The 22,385-nt window shown below is 36.8% G+C and overlaps 1 protein-coding gene across 18 annotated transcripts in view; it reads right to left on the reverse strand.

The window, feature by feature from the left end:
- MTHFD2L (methylenetetrahydrofolate dehydrogenase (NADP+ dependent) 2 like) overlaps positions 1-22,385 on the reverse strand; it is a 130,719-nt gene that overhangs the window by 82,445 nt on the left and 25,889 nt on the right. For all 18 annotated transcript variants that reach the window (XR_011999861.1, XR_011999864.1, XR_011999863.1 and 15 more), the window contains 2 exons: positions 10,788-10,940; positions 9,466-9,573 (listed from right to left, as the gene is read on the reverse strand). Coding sequence is in view for 13 of the 18 variants with exons in the window: in XM_072748773.1 (XP_072604874.1) it covers positions 9,466-9,573; positions 10,788-10,940 (261 nt within the window). In the remaining 5 variants the exon portion in view is untranslated. The remainder of the gene's footprint in view (positions 1-9,465; positions 9,574-10,787; positions 10,941-22,385) is intronic.

The raw sequence follows: 22,385 nt of genomic DNA on the forward strand, positions 1-22,385 counted from the left end.
AAATATCTAGTGAAATAAAAGAAATGCATGCCAGTGGTAGCTTTAATCTGTGCTTAAGCAATAAAAGAAATAGCCCTATAAGATGTGGCCATTTCATTAAATTAAAAAGCACGTTGAGGGCAGCCCTGGTGGCGCAATGGTTTAGTGCTGCCTGCAGCCTGGGGTGTGATCCTGGAGACCAGGGATCGAGTCCCACATCGGGCTCCCTGCAGGGAGTCTGCTTCTCCCTCTGCCTGGGTCTCTGCCTCTCTTTCTCTCAGTATCTCTCATAAATAAATAAATAAAATCTTTAAAAAGAAATAAATTAAAAAAATAAAAAGCATTTTGTGAATATTACTCAGTTTATTATATAGTTTCCTGTTTATAAGTACCTTCAGGAGAAATTATTTTTCAGTCTTAACACCAGAAAATGTTTTCTTTATCCTGAGCATGTATTTTTTTTAATCCTAAAGACACTTAATTGGGTAACTAATCATTTCTTTTCCTGCTAAAGCTCTCAAGATGAAATTAGTGACTCAATCATAGAAAGTATAGTTTAGATTCAAACAAATTCATCAAACATACATTCAGCACTAGTATATGAAAAGCAATGTGCTTGACAGTAGTAATATACCCATTAAGATTTAATGATATGCCCATTTTTAATGGCCTTATTCTTGGCTCTGTTTTAGTTTAGGCCTTGCTTCCCCCCTTTTAACTATTTCTCATTGGCAATGTGTTTTATATATTGCTATGGCATACCTTAAATACTTTTTATTTATTTTTAAAAATTGAGACAGGTGTATTTTTTTTTTTAAGATTTTACTGATTTATTCGTGAGAGACACACACAGAGAGGCAGAGACACAGGCAGAGCCAGAGGGAGAAGCAGGCTCCATGCAGGAAGCCTGACTTGGGACTTGATCCGGGGTCTCCAGAATCACACCCTGGGCTGAAGGTGGCGCTGCTCCTCTAAAAATACTTTTTAGAGTAAGTATACTGTAATAGCTAACATGTGTGAATACTAAATACTTTACAGGTATCAGTTCACTTAATTCTTCCAACAATTGTGCTGTGCATACTCTGATCTCATAGTGATATACAAGAACAGAATGTGTATTTAGGCAATAAGAACAAAGAGTCTATGCTCATCAACCAGGTTCTCCTGCTCCAGAAGCCAATCTTCACCAATCAAAACTGCAGCTATGGTGTGAACAACATGGCAGCCATAAATGAAGATGTTGGCTTTGAAGCATTCTATTTCTAGGACTACTTTCCTATGAATGGGAATGAAATGCGGTGAGTCATCTACATGAATCAATTCCCCAGGTGACCAAATTCCCCATGGTGCCAAATTGCCAAGTCAGGATTGATAGTATTTCTGATTGTGAAACAGATTTTAAACTATAAAAAAACTAAAGCAATCAAATCCCTCCAAATTTTAGCCAAAACAAGCTAGCCAGCTCAGCCATGGGCAATGGGTGCTGACATGAGCCAAAGTATTGTTTTTTCCTTTCTAGTTTCTTTGGCTAGAAGAGGGGTGTGTGTGTGTGTGTGTGTGTGTGTGTGTGTGTGTGTGTGTGTGTGTGTTTGCTACAGCTGTATATAATTTTTGCATTTATTCTCCACTTTCCAAGATTAACAGATGAAAATAAAACTCAAGGACCTAACAGTAATGTCTGATTCTGCAAGCATGCTTAGAAGATCAAAAATGAATACTAAGTAAGTATTTGCAAGATTTCTGCCTGCATTTGAGAGTGAAATATACAGATGTTTCCAAGAACATTGTGCTGCTTGCTTACTGCCCTTCTATTCATCCTCTCTATGGAAAAAGGCTAGGGCTCTGGGGGTATACTAGCACAAATATAGCAAACATGTAGATACAAATATAGCAAACATAAATACAAATATATGTATTTTGTTAGGGAAAACAAAAAACAAAAAACCAACTTCCCAGAATCAAATACTAAATATTGTCACCATGTCAGAGAATCACAGTGCTTACCATGTTAGAGGCTATACTATATTATTATTATATTAAAGTTTCTGAGAAATATCACAGTCAAGTTATAGGTTCAATTTTGTTTAATCCAGACTTCCCAAACTTATTTGACCAACTCCTCTCCCTTTTTTAAAAAATTCAAATCCATTTACATCAGTGTTGCTTAGAATACAGCTTATGAGTAGCTGTATTAAATCTTTCATGATACTCTTTGTCTACAAATAAAGTAAATGTACCTGTTCATCTGTTGAACAAAGACTTTCTGGACAGCTATTGTGTGAGGTATTGGAGATAAGATGGGAAGATAAACAGAGGCGGTCTTTGCTTTTGTGGGGTTAACAGTCAAGTAGGTATGATGAACATTAATCAAATAATGACACTAAGAAACACTAATCACCAACTGATATATGATGTGAAGGACAAGTCCTTCAGTATGTCCATGGTGGGACAGGCTATCAGAGAAGCCTGCTCAAGAAGTTATATCTGCGCTGACATATAATACATGAGTAAGAAGGAGCACTCCTATCTGCAAGGCTGAAGAATGGCAATTAAGGGGTTAAAACAGAACAAAGAGGGAGGTAGCAAAGAGAAGCAGCACTGGGAAGTCCTGAAAGTCTGCAGAAATATTCACAAAGGGAAATAGAAAAAGATTTCAGAATTTAAAAAAGCAACAAATTAGAAGAAGAAAAAAAAACAAGAAACTTCAGAGATACTTCTTGATCAAACAGACTAGACCCTACACTATTTAAGCACATTTAGGATCTTTATATAACAACACTTTTGGGACTGACTTTTTTTTTTTTTAAGTAGATTTATTTATTTTGGAGAGACAGCAAGTGCATGTGGGGAGGGGTCAAGGGAGGGGAGGAGAGAGAGAAAGAGAATCTTCTAGCAAACTCTCCGCTGAGGGTGGAGCCTGATGCAGCGTTCAATCTCATGAACCTGAGATCATGACCTGAGCCAAAACCAAGACTTGGACACTCAACCAACTAAGCCACCCAGGTGCCCCTGACTTTGTTTTAAATCACTAATGCATCATTTATATGTATGGTATGAATTATTTATTTTGTAGAGAGAGAAATGTTTTCTTCCAGATTTTAGGAATTTTTAATAATTTCAGATGAGATCAAGTGTGTTCAGGGTGGTATGGCCCCAGACATAATTTTTAATAATTTCAAGTAGAAGATAGCTTTGTTTTCACCTATTAGTGGTCTGAAGTATAGAATGGTAACAGAAGGTAGACAACAGAAGGATATAACATTCATATATAACCATAATTAAAAATTCTTCCTTCCTATAGCTAAACTCTTATTATAGAAAGCTCTCTCTTTTGCAGCACTTTGCACAATTATGGTGATTAATCATTCATCCCTGTTTAATGGCTGTCTTTCTTACTAGACTGTAAGCTCAATAGGACAGAGCAATCGCTGGTTTATTTACCATCATATTCCCCATGTTTAGTGACAAAAAAAATCAGCTCTTTTGTAAGAAAGCAGTATCTATCAACAGCTTGATGGGAAAAAAAAGTTAGTCTAAAAAAGGATAGATCCTAAATGTTTTTCCTGGAAAAGTACGGTAACATCTTTGAATTAATGCTGCCAGGAATATCCTCCCCTCCGTTCCAGTGTCCTGAGGTCTCCTCTCTATCCTCTGATAGTCATGAAGCACTCCTCTCCCCTGTGATCTGATTCTTGGGGAGAGGGGAGTCTTAAATTATACTTTTATAATAAATGTCTGTAACTTTATTTTTTAAAAAGATTTATTTATTTATTCATGAGAGACACAGAGACAGAGAGAGAGAGAGGTAGAGACACAGGCAGAGGGAGGAGTAGGTTTTCCGCAGGGAGCTGGATATGGAACTTGATCCCAGGACCCCGGGATCATGCCCTGAGCCGAAGGCAGGTGCTCAATCGCTGAGCCACCCAGGTGTCCCAATGTCTATAACTTTAAAATACGAAGGAATTAGTGTGTGGTAAGCTACTAGCTAGCTACTAGCTACTTCTCTCACCCTTTTTCCCTTCCTTCTCAAGATACAAGGATTTCTGTAAATGACAATATTTTATTTTAAATTCCTAGCCTGTAGCCTCATTTTCTACAATACCAGCACATTACTTGGCACAGAGGAGACACTAAATAAACTTTCATTGATGGGCTGGCTGGTTACATTATTACATGCCAAGTCCTGTGCTGAATTTCAGAAATATGAAAAAGCCAGAGACACATATTTGTCTTGGAGAAGTTCACATTCACCAAACATGTGTAGGAAAGAACATGTAGATGATCAACATGAGAGAGGAGAAGTATTGCGACTACAGCATCTACATCATGTGTAAGGTCAGAAGATTTGGGCCGCATCTAAAAAAATGGGTGTGAAGTGGTGAAGCGAGCAGGTGAGCGGTGAGAAGTGGCATCCCATGCAGAGGGAACAGGATATACAAGGGCAAGGAGGTGTGGAAAGGATGGCATGTTTGAAGTCCAGCCTCGGATTCCATGGACCTTCAGCATCAGGTCCCAGGAAGAAAGTGACAAGAGGAATGTACTGAAAGGCAGTGTAGAGCAGATCACAATAACCTTATGAGTGGTACCTGGAATAAGCTGGCTTACAAACGCTAGAAAAGGGATGCTTTGTACTGGTAATAAATACCTCGTACTCTGAGGTCATGGGGAAAGAGAGAAAATGAAAGGGAAAAAGAAAGATGTGGATGTCACTTTATATTTTAAATAATGTTTAATGTTAGATCCAAGAGTGTAATAGTTCCAGCTGTCTTATGTAAGAATACGTGCTATATTCCAAGTACAGTGCTTTCTAGATAAGAACTGGCTGAATTTAGGAGATGTTAAAAATTAAGCAGTACTCGGTGCACCTGAGTGTCTCAATTGGTTAAGTGTCTGACTTCAGCTCAGTCATGATCTAGGAGTCCTGGGATCCAGCCCAACATTGGGCCCCCTGCTCAGTGGGGAGCCTGCTTCTCCCTCTCCCACTGCCTTCCCCCTCCCCCTATGCTCTCTTTCAAATACATAAAATCTTTAAAAATAAATTAAGCAGTACCCTTATTATTCAGCTTAGAAAAGGGACTAGAACAAGCATTTTTTTTTCTGTTACTTTCCACTATGCAAACTCAGGGCTGGAATTCAGTAAAGTCTAACCAACATGGAAACATCACAAGACATAATATTTGCAATATCTTATTATGAGTACTTCTAACTTAGGGGTAGTGGGATGGGAGGGAGAGAGACTAAATGCCTGCCATCCTCCCTGCCCCAGTTTGACAATGGTTCATTCCATGGAGGTAGCAAACGTCTCACTCCACTCTGCTGCCAACAAGACTGTCTCCAGTCCTTGTGGTGTGATCCTTTGCATGACTCCTGCGTTCCCAGGCGTTCCTATTGGCTCCTCTCTTTGAAACCCGAGAGTGCCTGGCCCAACCTGGCACTGGTCTGACCTTAATCATACATACCACTCACATCACATTGCACTGCTTGGAACATCCACTCCTGTGTTACCACCTGAAAGCATGTCCTATAGGTAAGAGATAATGCTTCCAGTCCGGCAAAAGTGTTCATTTTCACAACTGGAGCCAATTTTCACAAAGGAAGGGCATTCTCTTGGCAAAATGTCTCATGGTTTTCCATTTTGATAAGATTCCCCTTGAGTAAAAATTACCGGATATACAGAAAGTTGCAGCAGAAGGGCAGCTTGAATCCAAAGCTGCTCACCAAAGCAGAAGCAGTGTTTTGAGAAAACAGTCTTCAAAGATGAACTCTGAAGATGTGGACTATCATCTTCCAGAAACAGAACTAAGTCTTTTCTACCACTCTTCTCTACAGTGTTTCACAGAGCATTAAGTACTGAATGCATATTGTATGAAATTAAGAAGATCCTTGAGCCTACTGAACTCTAAGCACAATGACCTTGTTGTTCTTCCTTTTAAAATGCTCTTTGAAAAAGTCCCTGCATCAGGGCACCTGGATGGCTCAATTGTTGAGTGTCCAACTCTTGGTTTTGGCTCAGGTCATGATCTCAAGGTCGTGAGATAGAGCCCCAAATCAGGCTTCATGCTCATTGGGAAGTTTGCTTGGGATTCTCTCCCTCTCCCTCTGCCCCTCCCCACTCCAGCATGCATGCTTGCTCTCTCTAAAATATATAAATAAATCTTTTTTTTAAAAAAAAAAGTAAAAGTAAATCCCTACATCAATGCAAGGATTGCAATGATACAACAACCTTTCAGCTAGAGGAGAAGCGTGTAACTACATGCTGTAGTCATTTAGGGGTAATCTATATAGATGCAATGTCCTATGTAAGAATATAAACTACGCAGCAGAAAGACACTTACTCTAAAAAACCTTGAAATAAAATCAGAATCTCATTCCTTTGGTGACAATTAATAATCTTAACACCTGGTCATCATGCCACTTTGTTATCTTGGAGGAATTTCTATTTTAGAGAAACTGAAGAACTTCTCTCTTGCTTCCTCATAGTAAAGCTACAAATAAAGACATTGGGCTGAAACCAATGGTATTCAGTTTCCATTCTAAAGAAAAGTGAGACTGGGTAGGTTACCATATACAAAGAAGTTAAAAGAATACACAGTGTCTTCTAGGTAGTCACAATGGCATTCAAGTATCCTTGTAAGTAGTGGAGCTCAAGAGAAGAGATTCTCCATTATCATTATCTTTACACCCCTCAATTAACCACAGGCTTCCCTAAGCAAATGCAGTGTTTTCTTAGAGATGTCAAAATTTATTTTGTGCCATTGGATATTTACAATTTAAAACATGCATACTTGTATATCATGCACCTCTGTATCTATCTCCCCCTTTACCACCAAGACTCTAAGCTCTTGAAAGACAGGAACCATCTCTGATCTACTCTATATAAATTATAGAGTGGCTCAAATGCCACGTCCTCAACAAAGCCTTCTGTGATGACATGTCCTCAGCAGAAGATGATCTCCCTGCAGCATCCTGCAGTGTCAAGCACCAGCACTACCCTTTTGCCTCATGATTTTAGCACATTCTCAGTGCTTTATATATTTCAAGCCCTTGAGGAATTAAAAGAAACTCTTTCTCACCAAACAACTGGGATTTATGTCCTAAATAATCAGGACTAAAAGCTAGCCAAAAGTGACACATATTAATCAAGCTAAATTACAGTATAGCCATTTTTCTTCTAGTACAATTATCTTTGGCTTTAAGACACAAATGAATCATTAGGGTTCTGAATCTCTTCTGGCAAAGAAATACAGTAGGAGCTGACTGCTCAACATTGTGAGTGTCATCAGAACAGTCCCATAGATATGAATTTGCCTAGTTAATCCCCCTTCATTATCTCCATTAGCTAACAATGCACATGTAGTCACTGCACATAATTACTGCTCTAACAGACAGGAACGTTTGAAATATTAACTTTCCCACAGACTCCAAATCTTCAGTAAGCAGCTCTCAACAATTCATTATATTAATCATATATGTCACCACATTCCCATTAAATATGCATGAGATTAAACACCACTCATTTTACAAACTGCCCAACCTCATTTTTAATATAATTTATTACCTTTTAGATACTGCAATTATAACGGCACCTAGGTGCTGCTATAATAAATGCAAATTTAACTACCTGGCATATAAATAACCAATATTATAACTCATTCCACTTTTATTCAATTTTTAACATGCATTCAAGTGAGAATATTTTGTAATACACAACATAAAATGTTTATAAAGTTAATATGTATTATGACACGGGGATGTCTAATTTAAAGTCGCATAAAAAAGGGATAAATTGATTTTCTTAGACTTAGGTATTCTAGACAAATAAATAATTCAAAATGCAAACCTACCAAGAAATTAGCATAAAATACATTGATAACCTATGAGAAAAAGTACAATGGGAAGTACGATTATGTACATTATGATGTCATATTTCTAATCAAACACTTTACAGACTTTATAAATTTTATGTTTATGTAAATTATTGCAACAAAGACTAGCAGAAAAAGACAAAATTCCAAATGAAGGGGAAAAATACATCATTAACTTGGATCATGTCACTCTAAACTTTACAGTTAATATGGCCGCAGATTATTAAGTTAAACATAGAGTGGAAATAATAGTAACAGCCACAGTTCACACTTACTGAGCGCTAACTTAACTTACTGTGTCAGGCACTATAATTAGGGCTTTACACTCATATCTCATCTAATTTTCACAAAAACCCAGAGAAGGAGATATTAATATTATTTGCATTTTACGGATGTGGGAAGTGGAAACTTGGGCATAAATGTCTCGCCCAAGCACACATGGCTTGGCAGGACAGGGTCTGACTCCAAGTCTATCCTCCTAAACCCAGTCAACACCCAGCTCCCAGCTCTGGATTCACCACTTCTTTGTGTGCCTTAGGTAAGTCATCTAAAGTCTGGAGAGCTCATTCCTTTAGCTGCAAAATTAAAATAATCTATGCCAGAATTACTAAGAATGAAAAAGATGGTTTATGAGAAAGTACCATGTAGGTTGTGGAACAACATAATGCTGCTTGTTATGTTATCAATGAAGTAAGAAAATAAAAGGTTGAAAATGAAGAAAAAAATGGCAAACTGACACCGAGTCAAAATTTTCCAAAAAAATGGTATACCCAGGTAAATGTTTCTGGTTGTTTTAACTTGCTTAATGCAGAAAATACTCCACAAAGGCAAATATGAATCAATATTATATCCTAAGAGACAGCACTAGTAGATTGAGTTAGACATAAATAATAACACTAGAATTGTAGATGTTCACCATGATATTGTGTTCATATTACTAGATTTAGCCTTTCAAAAAGCTCCTCAAAACTAAGGCTTTTTAAAGTTACCTGGAATCATTACCAGGCCCTAATTTACTGCAATCCATATACACATTTTGATTAGCGGCAATATTTAAATCCTCAGGCCCAGGAAGGAAAAGTAATACTCAAAAGTCTCATTCATCATTTAAGATAGTGATATGTCATCACTGGGCTTCTTTTCCCATAGGGCTTTGTGACTTAAAAAGTTATTTCATGTGCCTTATGTCAACAAAGATCCTAAAAGAAAGATCTAAAAATTTAAGATCAAGACACTGGAATTCACCCAGGTTAATAATTATAAGAAATCTATATATCTATACATCAGTGTGTGTGTGTGCCTCTGAGCATGCAGAAGTCCGTCAACATGTGATTGTTATGTATTTAGTGGCTTTCTACTTTTCTTAATGTTTATATTGTCAATTATTTAAAGAAAATGTATAAGGCCAAAATAATAACAGTAATAGGGACAAAGGGGCTGTATATTCCCAGCAATTCTTTTATTCATTTTCAAGGTGCTCATGTCATTAGATGAAGAAGGGAAGCCTTAATTTGCATAAACTCACGAATATACCAAGTCACATTGTTAAACATCCTTACTTGATGACTTTAACAATAAAGAAATTTGTAAGAGTATATGGAATCTCTAAGGTCCTACCTACCTCCTGGCCGTTCGTGTTCTCCATCAGTGTGTAAAAGCATGGCAATGGGCATCCCTACATTCTTGGATCTTCCAGCTACAACCACATTTTTCCCAAATGTTTCAATTCCTTAAAACACAGAGTTTGATTTAAATGAGGAATCAAAAACAAGAAGCAAATTAAACATTTGAACAGCCAACTAAAACATTCTTTAAAAACTTCTAATAAAATTTGAATTACTGTGTGGCTAGTCTATAATGTGCCCACATTCATTATTTATAAACATTATTTTTATGTTTCTTGGATTTGTCACTTCCTCTTTAATTGTCCTTGTTAAAAAACTACATTTTTCAAGTTGTCACTAAATTACTTTTAAATATGGAGATTCACACGAAGAGTTAGACATGCAAAAAACTTAAAATATAAGTAATAATTACTACTAATTATAAAGTAATAAAGTACAACAATGTCAAGCTTAATTGGTAATCAAACTTTCAGCAAATTTGGAACAAAATGAATTGGGAAAAAGGGAATTTCTTACAAAACTCATGCACTTTACCCCATAGGAGAAGGGCACTGAACTTTAGGGATTCAGAAAGTTATGAAAGATAAAACTTGCAGATATAGCACACTCTACCTCCTTTGGGCATAGTTGCTTCATAAGTAAAATGAAGAGGTTAGAATTAAGGCTTTTACAAGTAGTAACGTCCTAAGAGCATGGTTCTAGGATTTACTTTCTCTTGAAATTTTCTCCTTTAGAAAATAGCACAACTGAAAGGAGAAGATGCTGTCAGAAGTGGAAGAGACAGTGAGAGAGAGAGAGGCAGGACAATCACAAACATAAAGGCAATATGGAACTGATTAATGTAGAGGTATATATCTCTCTATATACCTCCAGAGTCCAAGAGAATGTTTGTATTGTATTCAGAGCACAATTCAAATGTAAATGTCTACAGTAAACACTGAAGCCATTAGAGATGGCTCAAATATGTTCATCACATTTTGTTTCTAAAGGTAAGGAAAATCACAATTCATTTTGGAAAATGCACAGTAAGTTTATAATTTAAAAGCAGGGACACAATCCTACTATTGGGAAAAATCCACTCCTATAAGGTGCAACAGTAGTTACCAGTAAGCTGACATGTGTTCCTTATTTTATTTTATTTTATTTTATTTATTTTGGATTATTCTTTGACTTCTATGATTTTATAACTTTCTACAGACTGAAGTTTTATGGCTTATCATTTTCTTTCACTCAATAGTGAAATGGTTCCATCAAGGAACTGCACAAATGCTCAGTGTGGCACTTCATACATATGTCCAGTGGACCACAAGTTACCAACCTGTTCTCTTGATTATTTCCCAAACTGCACTGGCAGTGGCGGGTATGAGAGAATGCTGATCAAGGCACAGTCTTCCAATATTGATAATATGAAATCCATCTACATCTTTTTCAGGGGCAATTCCATTGCACACTGTTCGCTCATCCACATGGTCTGAAAAGTAAATAAATTGGTCTATTTTTATTTTTATTTATTTTTTAAATTTTATTTATTTATTCACTACAGACACACACACAGAGCGAGAGAGAGAGAGAGAGAGGCAGAGACACAGGCCGAGGGAGAAGGAGGCTCCATGCAGGGAGCCTGACGTGGGACTCGATCCCGGGTCTCCAGGATCAACCTCGGGTTGAAGGTGGCGCTAAACCACTGGGCCATGGGGGCTGCCCTGGTCTATTTTTAAATGGTCATTTATTTGGAGGTCTTTACTTGAGATCTGAAGATCTACATTATGAGTTAGCCTCAGGAAAGGTGTAAAATCATTACTTCGCCCTTTTTCTTTCCACCAAAATAGTAAGCCAAAGTGCTTTGGCTGATGGCTATAATTAACCACTGTAATGGTATAAGGCAATTGCAGGGCGGGAGCGGCTGGCCTGGTGAAAGGGTAAAATGTCTGAAATAAAACAATACCAATGAGATCTGGAAACAGCCAGGTCCTAAGTCTTTGCCTCAATTAGTTTCCCTACTTAGTGGTTTAGATCTATGTTTTTCCTACAAAAGACATTTCCATGAATAGTCTTCTATTAAATATTTCCACTATCACAGATTAAAGGGCTTTGCTGGTGTTAAAATACTCATAACATCATTTGTGTGCCTAACTTCCTCCCAAATGACATAACAAAAAAGCAAATCACACACACACACACCTACACATACACACACGCATATTTCTCTGAAGCACTAGCACACTGATATCCAAAATATCATTTTGGTTTTCTATTTGGTAGGAAAAGAACATATAGATAGGAGGTGTCAGTCATCATCTCATTTTGAAAAGTAATAAGTAAAAGTAATAAGGCTTTTATTACTCTATGCAGAGTGGCCTTAGGTTACCCTAAACCCAACAATCAGCCCATCCGCCTAATATTACTGAAGTAAAGTTACTATTTGCTACATTAAAGTTTCTTTGTTCATTACACAATGGATGGCATTTAGATATAATTTTTTTAAAGATTTTATTTATTTATTCATGAGAGACACACAGAGAGAGACAGAGACATAGACAGAGGGAGAAGCAGGCTCCTGGGGGGAGCCTGATGTGGGAATCGATCCCACAACCCCGGGATCATGACCTGAACCAAAGGCAGACGCTCAATCACTGGGCCATTCAGGTGTCCCTAAATATAATTTTTAAGAACATTACCAAAGTCAAAGTTTAAATTGTTTTCAAGAGCTATGCCTTGTACCTTAGATCTTCTATATTCTAAATGGGATACTACTATTTTACTTTAAATCCAATTTTCCAGCATTCAACTACTGAAGTCTTTTATATGTATGAAAGTAGTAATTTGAATTATGTTCATATAGAAATGGGGTCTTTGAAATGTCTTTCCAATCAACAGTTGTTCACTTTCAATAACTGTATTTATTCTGTAATGTTCTAGCAGAGTAAGTATCCCTCTGTTTTCTCTGAAACCAGAAAATGATTATACAGGTTCTAGTAAAACTTCTTAAAAACCACATGTTCACTATTTGAGAATAAAAACAGTGGCTCATTTTTTAACTTGGATGATATTGATGATTCATTTCTTAGACATTAACCATTTATGTTGAAGCTCCATGCCATGGATATACGGCATATGGATAGATGGCACAGTTAATCAAAAGCTTTGTAAATGAAAAGTAATTGTATTTAAGATCTCCATTATTGACCTAGGGCTTAAATTAGTTCATTTCTAAGCTTAAAATTGGCTAATTTTAATTTTAACATGGACTGATTGAAAGAACTCAGGTCTCTTGTAGGTTTGGAGAGTCATCCCCTTACCAATAAGTCTGAGCTACACTTAATGTCACCACCTATTGGTCTGTGCTCTTCCATTCACTAACAATAACACTGAAGTTATAGCAAATAATTTATCTCATGCAACGGCTAAAATTCTTAAGAAGCTCTATAAACATGTGAGAATATGGGGGCCAGCACTAGAGACCAGTCCTCTTAGGTATGCCTTCAAGTGAAACTCAGTTCATAATCAGGCCACCAATTCCAAGCAATTTTTTCTTAAGCCACTTCATTAATAGTTATTTAAAAGATGTGTGGACATACAAAGGTGTAACGTAGAGAGCATATGAAAACTGAGGTTATTTAGTCTAAAAGGAAAAGAACCTATATGAGTAGATTTTAAAAATTAAGATCATAAGAATCAAGGAGACTGATTCATACATTACATATACATATATACATACATACATACACTTTTATAGAACTCTATGTTATCTCAGCAGTGAATTAAATCTCACTTGCAGTCTTTGCCAGGAAAGATACACTTTTTATTATGTAATATGCAGTGAATGGCAATAATACAAATTCGTATAACTTATATTTACATAGTGCTTTATAATGTTCATGTTACTATCATATCCACTTCCTTTTTGATATTCATAGTTACTGGAGACTAAAATGAAAAAGGTATTATCATCTCCATTTTCAAGACAAAGCCCAGAGTTGGGAGATTCAGCTAATTTCAAGCCACTATGAAGAGGAAGATCCAGAATTAAAATCTACATCTTTTTGCCCTAAAGCCAGTTTTTCCTTATGTATATAGAAGTCATAAGTATCCAATCATCTCAAATACCATTCAAAAATTAAAATTTGGGGGCTCCGAGTGGCTTAGTTGGTTAAAAATCTGCCTTTGGCTCAGGTCATGATCCCAGGGCCCTGGGACAGAGTCCCACATTGGGCTCCCTGCTCAGCAGGGAGTCTGCTGCTCACCCTCCCCCCGGCTTCTGCCCCCTCCCTCACTCATGCTCTCTCTCTCACTCTCTCTCAAATAAATAAAATCTTTAAAAAAAGTTAAAATTGGGGGTGGCTGGGTGACTCTGTCGGTTGAGAGTCCGACTCTTGCTTTCAGCTCAGGTCATGATCTCAGGGTCATGAGATACAGCCCCACTTTGGGCTCCATGCTCAGCAGGGAGTCTGCTTGAGATTCTCCCTCTCCCTTTGTTCCTCCCCCTGCTCACACACTATAAATCAATCAATCAATATATAAATAAATACTATTTTTTTAAAAGTTAAAATTGGAGGAGCCCCCCACTTTCTAATCAAGACATTTGATAATCCTAACATATCCCAAGGAATGCACTGTTTCTTTTAGGCCTACAAATACAACACAATTTCTAGGTTAATACATGCCTAAACATGTGCAGAAAAGCATTGAATACTTTATTATATGAGTAAGAGAAATAAATATATTTTCTGCTTTTGACTGACATGTAGTGGAAGTCCCCTGAAGTCCTTGGGTCCATGATTTGAAGAAACAATCCTAAGACTCAGTAGCATCAATTTTTTTCACAATGGTTATAAAATATTTTTGACCCACAGAATACAGCGGCTAATGAATAACCAGTCAACATCCTACCAAATGAATGGGAAAATTGGCAGTATTCACTTTATGTTTCCCCTCTATTTATGATCATGAGAGGTCATTAAATCATGTCAAAAAAAAAAGGCCTTCAAATTGTAACCATAATGTTGCAAGAAAACAACCCAGAGAATGCCTTGAGACCATTCTATAGAACTACTACACTATGTGTATGATTGTGTGTGTGTGTGTGTGTGTGTGTGTGTGCGCGCACGTATGTGTATGCTTAATTGCCTTTGGACAATGAACACACCCAAAAAAGAACAAATTATTGGTTTATTCTCTATCCAAGGATTTTTATGTTATTATTTAAAAGTACCTCCTCTTGGGGCGCCTGGATGGCTCAGTGGATTAAGCATCTGCCTGTGGCTTGGGTTTGGGGATGCAGCTCCAGGCTCCCTGCTCAGTGGGGAGTTGGCTTTTCCCTCTGCCCCTCACCTGGCTCATGCCTGCTCTATTGCTTTCTCTCTCTCAAATAAATAAATAAAATCTTAAAAAAAAAAAGTACCTTCTCCTACTGCCTCTATAGGTTAAGTGCAAGCTCATTAGCATAATAAATAATACTGTCCTCAGCCTGGTTATATCTTTTTCCTAAAACCTCCTCTCCAAAGGCTCCATCTCTTTCCCAACCACCATAGTCAAATTGGTCACATCAAGCAATGTCCCATTCCCTCATTTCCTTAGAATTAACTTTGTATTTCTGTACTATTGTTCATGAAATGCATGATGACTCTTCCATAACTAATTCCTTCTTCCCTGTCTTTCCCACCCTAGTCATTCCTCAACACGTTGATTGGCACCTGTTCCTTCATCACAAATTGAAATGATACATTTTCCTCCTCTGCTCTCCCACAGAACTGCTATAAAGAATACTTAGCACATTAGTTCAGTCAGTTGATAACATTAGTTATTTAACTCTCTCTCTCACTTATGAGTGTGAGCCTTCTAGGGCACAGATCTTTTTTTATTAAACTGATTTTCCCATAGTTTTCTCCATTTCAGTTGATGGCAATTCCATCCTCCTGTGCTGCTTGCCAAAAAAGTCTGGAGCCATTCTGACTCACACTCAATATCTATTCCATCTACTCAATCTTTGCTTAAATGTTACATTATTTGTAAGGACTATTCTGATCATGTTATTTAAAGTAGGTTCCATTTCTGATAATCGTGAAGTAGTTTAGGTTAGACCAAACTTCTCACAATTACTGTAAACACTGGAAAACAAACATAAAAAACAATGACCTATAGTTGTAATGTACATTACTGATGTAGTGTACAGCAGGATGACTACAGTGAATAATATTGTATTGTGTATTTGAAAATTGTTAAGAGAATAGATCTTATAAGTTCTTATTATAAGAAAAAAATCTTGTATCTATGTATGGTGATAAATGTTCACTAGACTTACCATGGTGAGTATTTCACAATATATCCAAATATTGAAGCGTTGTGTTATACACTGGAAACTAATACAATGTTATATGCCAATTATATCTCAATAAAAATGTTCAAATAACTACTATTTTATAAAAGCCATCTGTAAAACACTGGAGAATCACTAGACCCAGACAGATTTGGAGGAGAGTGGGCATCTGAAAGACAGGAATGTCACTCAAAGAGTCCCCCACCCCTTTTTTTTAAGATTTTATTTATTTATTCATAAGAGACACAGAGAGAGAGAGAGAGGCAGAGACACAGGCAGAGGGAGAAGCAGGCTCCAAGCAGAAAGCCCGACATGGGACTTGATCCCGGGTCTCCAGGATCACACCCTGGGCCGAAGGTGGCGCTAGACCACTGAGCCACCCGGGCTGCCCAAGTTTCCCATTTTGGAGGTTTTCTTTAGGCTCAGAACAGCTAGAACTTGGATAGATATCTGCAGTCCTACTTGCTTAAGGAATCAAAGCACAAAGTTTGAGGCTACCACAGCAGCTGAAAATTGGAGGGAGATATCCAGAAAAGAAGAAAGCCACAGAGTGGAGACTCAAAGTATATCTGTAAATTCTGCTCAAATCTCTGACCCCTGAACAACACACACAGAAAGAAAACTCCGAGAAGCCCATCCAAGGCTCGGAGAACTACACAAAGATAGTACCAGTGGTTTGGCAAAGGCAATGCAAAGCTTAAAGTCCTCAATATAATAGGCATTTACAAAAAAACTTATAGCTAAGTTTATACTTAATAATGAAATACTGAATCTTTTTCTCCAAAAAAAAAAAGAAGACAAGGGTGTCTCTGCTACCATTACTATCCAATATTTTACTGGAGATCCTAGTTAGTGTGATAATATAAGAAAAAGAAAAATAGAAGCCTAAATCAGAAAGGAAGAATTGAAATGCTCTAGTCACAGATGGCATGGTTATTTACACAGAATATTCTAAAGAATTTACAAAACAATGAAAGAACTAATAAAGTGGACTTAGCAAGATCACAGAATACAAAGTCAAAATCAATACAAAAAAATCAGTTGTATTTCTGTATACAAACAGCAACTACTTGCAAATGAAATGTTAAAAATATTTCTTATAATAGTTAACTAATCATAAAGCACTTAGGAGTAAATTTTTAAAATTTGAGAATGGCCTCTATAATAACAACTATAAAACCCTGCTGACAGATGACCTAAACAAATAGAAGGCATGTTGTGTTCACGGACTGGAAGATTCAACAGTACTAAGATGTCAAGTCTTCCAAATTGATCTATAGGTTCAATGTAATCTCAATCAAAATTCTATGAGTATTTTTGGTAGAGGCTGACTGATTCTAAGATTTATATGAGCAGGCACAGGAATATCCAAAGCAATCTTGAAAGTGAGTGAAGTTAGAGGACTTATTATATAATATCAGACTTTAAGACGTGCTATATAGCTAAGTGATCAGGACAGTGTGGTACTGGTATAAGGGCAGAAAAATACATCAAAGAAACAGAATAAAGAGCCCAGCTTGCTTTACTTACTTACTTACTTACTTACTTACTTACTTATTTATTTATTTATTTATTTATTTATTTAAAAGATTTTATTCATTCATTCATGACAGACACAGAGAGAGAGAGAGGGAGGGAGGCAGAGACACAGGCAGAGGGAGAAGCAGGCTCCATGCAGGGAGCCCAACGCGGGACTTGATCCTGGGTCTCAAGATCACACCCCAGGCGAAGGCGGCACTAAACCGGTGGGCCACCGGGGCTGCCCAAGAGCCCAGCTTTAGATTCACATTTATACAATCATTTGATTTTTTATAAAGATGCCGAAGCAATTCAGTGGAGGAAGGAAAATCTTTTGAACAAAAAGTCCTTGAGTAACTTGATAGCCATTTGGCAGTGGGGCGGGATACTGAACTATAATAAATCTAAACATAAAAGCTAAAACTGGGTTCTGGGTGAAAACTTTAATTTGTGCTAGATACAGGCAAAGGTTTCTTAGAATACAAAAGCATAAAGCACAAAATAAAAAAAACTGATGAATTAGACTTCAGAAACATTAAAATCTTATACCCACCAAAAAAATAATATTAACAAAACGGATGCCAAGCCAAAAACTGGGAGAAAATATTTGTAAAATATATATCTGACAAAGAACTTGTATCCAGATATATAAAGAACTCTCAAAACAAAATCATTAAAAGATAAATCAGTTTTTAAAAATGAGCCAAATACATAAATAGGTATTTTTCAAAGGAATGTATTCAAATGGGAAATATGCATATAAAAAACAAACAAACCAGCAGTTTCTTGAGGATTAGGATGGAGGCAGGGACAGGAATTGACTGGAAAGGAACATGAGAAAACTCTCTCAGTTGATAAACACACACCCACACACACTATATTCTGCTAGGGGGTTTACATTATTTCAAAACTGATTAAAACTTACATTCAATATGTTTAAAATGTATGTATGTCAATGCAACATAAATTTTACATAAAAACATACATACTGACCTGTGGTTAATGATATGCATGCTGAAGTTTTAGGGATACATCGTATGTTCTTACTTTTAAATGCCTCAAAAACAAGAGGGATTGATGAATGAATCAATGGGTAGATATGACAAAGCAAAATAGCAACATGTTAACAATTATAGTATTTAGGTTGGGATTATATGGGTGTTCCCTGTATCATTCTTTTAACTCTTCTGTAAATTTGAGATTTTTCATAATAAAATGTTGAAGAAACAAAAATACAATCTGTCCTCCAATATCTTGATTCTCTATTCTATGCTCTACTTTTTTTCTCATAGCACATCAACTTCTAATAAATATAAATGTATATTTATCACATTGATTTTTTATCGTCTGTCTCTCCTGCTACTCCACAAGGACAGAAATTTTTGTCTTTTTTTCCTTGATGTCTTCCTAGCACAAAGAACAATGCCTGGGATAGGAGGGACTCAATAAATACCTGTTAGATAAATGAGTACTATTATCCCTGACTTACAGATGAAACTAGACAAAATCAGTGGACAACCAGGAACAATTAGAACAGATGTCTGATCCTTCTACAACCTCTGACATCTACCCTTTAAAAATAAAACGAAAAACCAAAGGTGGCTTTCATTAAAATCTTTGTCAGTATCTTTGCATCTGCATTGTTATGTATCTGGCATGTTTACATCTTCCAATATAAATCTAAAGTAAAAGATTCACGTTTGTCTGTTTTTTATTGATTTCTTCATTTCAGGATTTGAAAAGTCTGAAATTTAAGGCAAAGCTTTGTGATAGGTTGAAGTCCACACTCTAAACACAATATATAGGCCCTTGAAAATTCGCTCACTTGTTCACTCAACAAATACTGGGTGTCTACCATGTGCCCCATATTGTTCTAAGGATTGAGGATACGTAGTGAACCAAACAGACAAAATCCTTACCCTCTGGAGCCTATATTCTAATGGAATAAATGTCTGCCTGATCAAATTATTTAGCTATAGTCTCTTAACGAGTTAATTATTTTGTAGGAGTAAATAAGAGAGATACCTCTGGAAGCTGTGTTTCCTGTTCTCAAGCCAATAAGTAATATTTAAATTATACCCTTTGGGTTCTACATCAAGGTTTCGAGACAGAAAATACTTATCAGGTGCTTACCACTTGCCCAACATCATTTAAGAGTTGCTTCATCATCAAAGAGTAAGCGGACAAGAAAGGAATGGGAAGTGAGTCTAATCTCATTCTGCTACTCCACCTCCAAATTTGAGAATTAGTAGAGCTTGGAGGTGGAGTGGGAGGTGTTGACTAGGCCAGGAGAGGTGGATCTGGCCCTCCACCCTTCCTTAGCCTCTTTCTCCTGTAGCCATAGAAGCCGCACAGGATATCCCTAGGCAGGCCTATTTCACAGGCTGGCAAGGAAAAAAAAAAAAAAAAAAAAGAAAGAATGGAGTGGGAACCTATACACAACACAAAGGTTGCTACCTTTGCTCTTCATAATTCTCTCGAGTAACCTGAAGAGTACACAGAGATGCAAAAGTTGCCTTATTCTTCAGAAGAAGTATTGAAAACATCCTGGTTAATTAAGCTCTTGGTACCCTATATACTAGACACACTGACTTCTGATAAATGTACCATATAGCAGTCGAAGCAGTGTATATTCTATGAAGAAAAACCCTCAGATGAGTGAGCGTGTCTGTTCTAATGAGCTTCCTCTGACACACAAGGGGAAAGAAGAGATTGTTGCGTTTGGGGGACCTTGCCTGCAAACTTTGCGAGGATAGTTAGACCCAACTGTTTTCTAACTACCTGTTTCCCCTAGTGCCTGGCACAGAGTCATATGCAGATTAGATTCTAGGTAAATATTGTATGAACAGGTAGATGAATGAAGAGGGCCAGAAAGCAATCATATGAACAGATCTTTCAAAAGACTTTCTACAAAGAAATATTCAGATGTTTTGAAGAGCTTTTTGATTTTGGTAAATTTTTTATCAATGTTGAATGCACTCAAAAATAGATAAGGACATCATAATAAAGGAAAAAGAAAAAGGAAAAAAGGAAAAGAAGTAATCACTGCGTTCCCAAAAATTCTGGATTTTTGAAGGTACTTTAGAGTAGTCAGGCATCTTGAGTTACATGATATAACCTGTCTATGATAGCAATTGCTCACAAAGGGGTAATTCTATAGAGTTCGGTGACCTCTTGAAATGGTTTCTACCTGGGAATAAATGAGAGATGTACATGGCGATAGGGACCAACGAATCGTACTAATATGTAAATCATATCAAAGTAATTTACTTGGCTTCCAGTATAAACCATGTCTTAAAAACAAAACAAACAAACACACCCCCCCAAACACACTGCTTACTCAATGCTGCCACCACTTGGTTAACATAGCCACATGCAGGAGAACCCACCTCCACTGTTGACCTTGCATATAAATTCTTTGCATATAAATATTACCTGTTAAGAAATTTTTTTAAAGTTAAGCATCTGCCTTTGGCTCACATCATGATCCCAGGCCCCGCACCAGGCTACCTGTTCAGTGGGGAGCCTGCTTCTCACTCTATCTCTGCCCAACACCTGCTTGTATTCTCTCTCGTGTTCTCTTTTTCTGTCAAATAAATAAATAAAATCTTTAAAATAAATAAATAAGTAAATAAAATGGAAAAATGCTATCATAGGGATGGCTTTTTTTTCTATGTAAACACTCAAATCATGTAACAAAGGATTTGAGCAGAATATTGTTAGAAATCTGGCCTTTTTTCTTTGAGTAAGCCTCAAATGCATCAATTGGGTACATCATAATTCATGGCTTGTGACACATCTCAATATTGGTCCAAGTGCGGTCCAACCTTAAACAATTATTTTTCACAATAAGCTAGGCATATGCAAATCCATCACCCAAAACAAAAGTTATGGCCTTGATAGTAATCTATATTTAAGCACACAATACAATCAACTGCTGCAACTTAATGGAAACTTCATCCTACATCCTGAGCTTATCAGTCCTTTGACTTCCTTTCCACACACTTCCATTGCATTTATTTGCATTCTTAAAAGATTTGTTTTTTTAAACACAGCTTTACTTAAGAATATTTGAATATAAGAGACTGTATACATTTGAAGTATATAATTTGATAAATTTTCGCATATGTATATACGTGTGAAACCATCACAATCAATGAACACATCCACCACCTTGGAATTTCTCAAGCCCCTTTCCCTCCCTCTTTCCTGTCCCCTAACCTCCAACCATAGGTAACCACTTGCTATGGACTCAGTTGTGTCCCCCCAAATGTACATACTGAAGCCCCAAATCCTAATATAATAGTATTTGGAGATGGGGCCTTTAGGAAGTAATTAGGTGTAGATGAGGTCATCAGAATGGAACCATCATGATGGAATTAGTGCCCTTATAAAAAGAGATACCAGAGAGTTTGCTCTCTTTCTCCACCATGTGAGGATACAGAAAATACAAAAAACAGGAAGAGAACTCTCCCAAATCTGACCATGCTGGCACTCTGATTGCAGATTTTTAGCCTCCAGAATTATAAGAAAATAAAGCTTCTATGAACATGCATATACAAGTCTTTATATCAATATGCGTTTGCTTTTCTTTTAGGTAAATACATAAGACACAGAATGGCTGCACCATATAGTATATACATATATGTATAACTTTTTAAGACACTATCAAACTATTTTCAAGGTGAACCTTTTTGCATTTTCACCAGCAATACATCCTCACCAATATATGGTATGGTCAGTAGTCTTTTTAATTTCAGTCATTTTAACAGGTGTGTAATAGTTATCTTATTATAGTTTCCATTTGAATTTCCCTAGTAACTACTTATGTTGAGTATCTACTCATGTAATTATGTCTTCTGTGGTGAAGTGTCTGTTAAATCTTCCAATGATTTTTGGTATTTATCCTGTTTGGTGTTCTCTGTGGTTTGTTGTCGGTCACTAATTTTGGAAAGTTTCAGCCATTATTACTTCAAATATTTCTTTTGCCCTGTTTCTCTCTTCCCTTGAAATTCCAACTGCATGTGTGCTATACCTTTTCAAAATGTCCTATGGTTCTTCGATGTTTTGGGGTTTATTCTT

This window comes from Vulpes vulpes, chromosome 2 (assembly GCF_048418805.1).
Source record: "Vulpes vulpes isolate BD-2025 chromosome 2, VulVul3, whole genome shotgun sequence".
Taxonomy (NCBI): Eukaryota; Metazoa; Chordata; class Mammalia; order Carnivora; family Canidae; genus Vulpes; species Vulpes vulpes.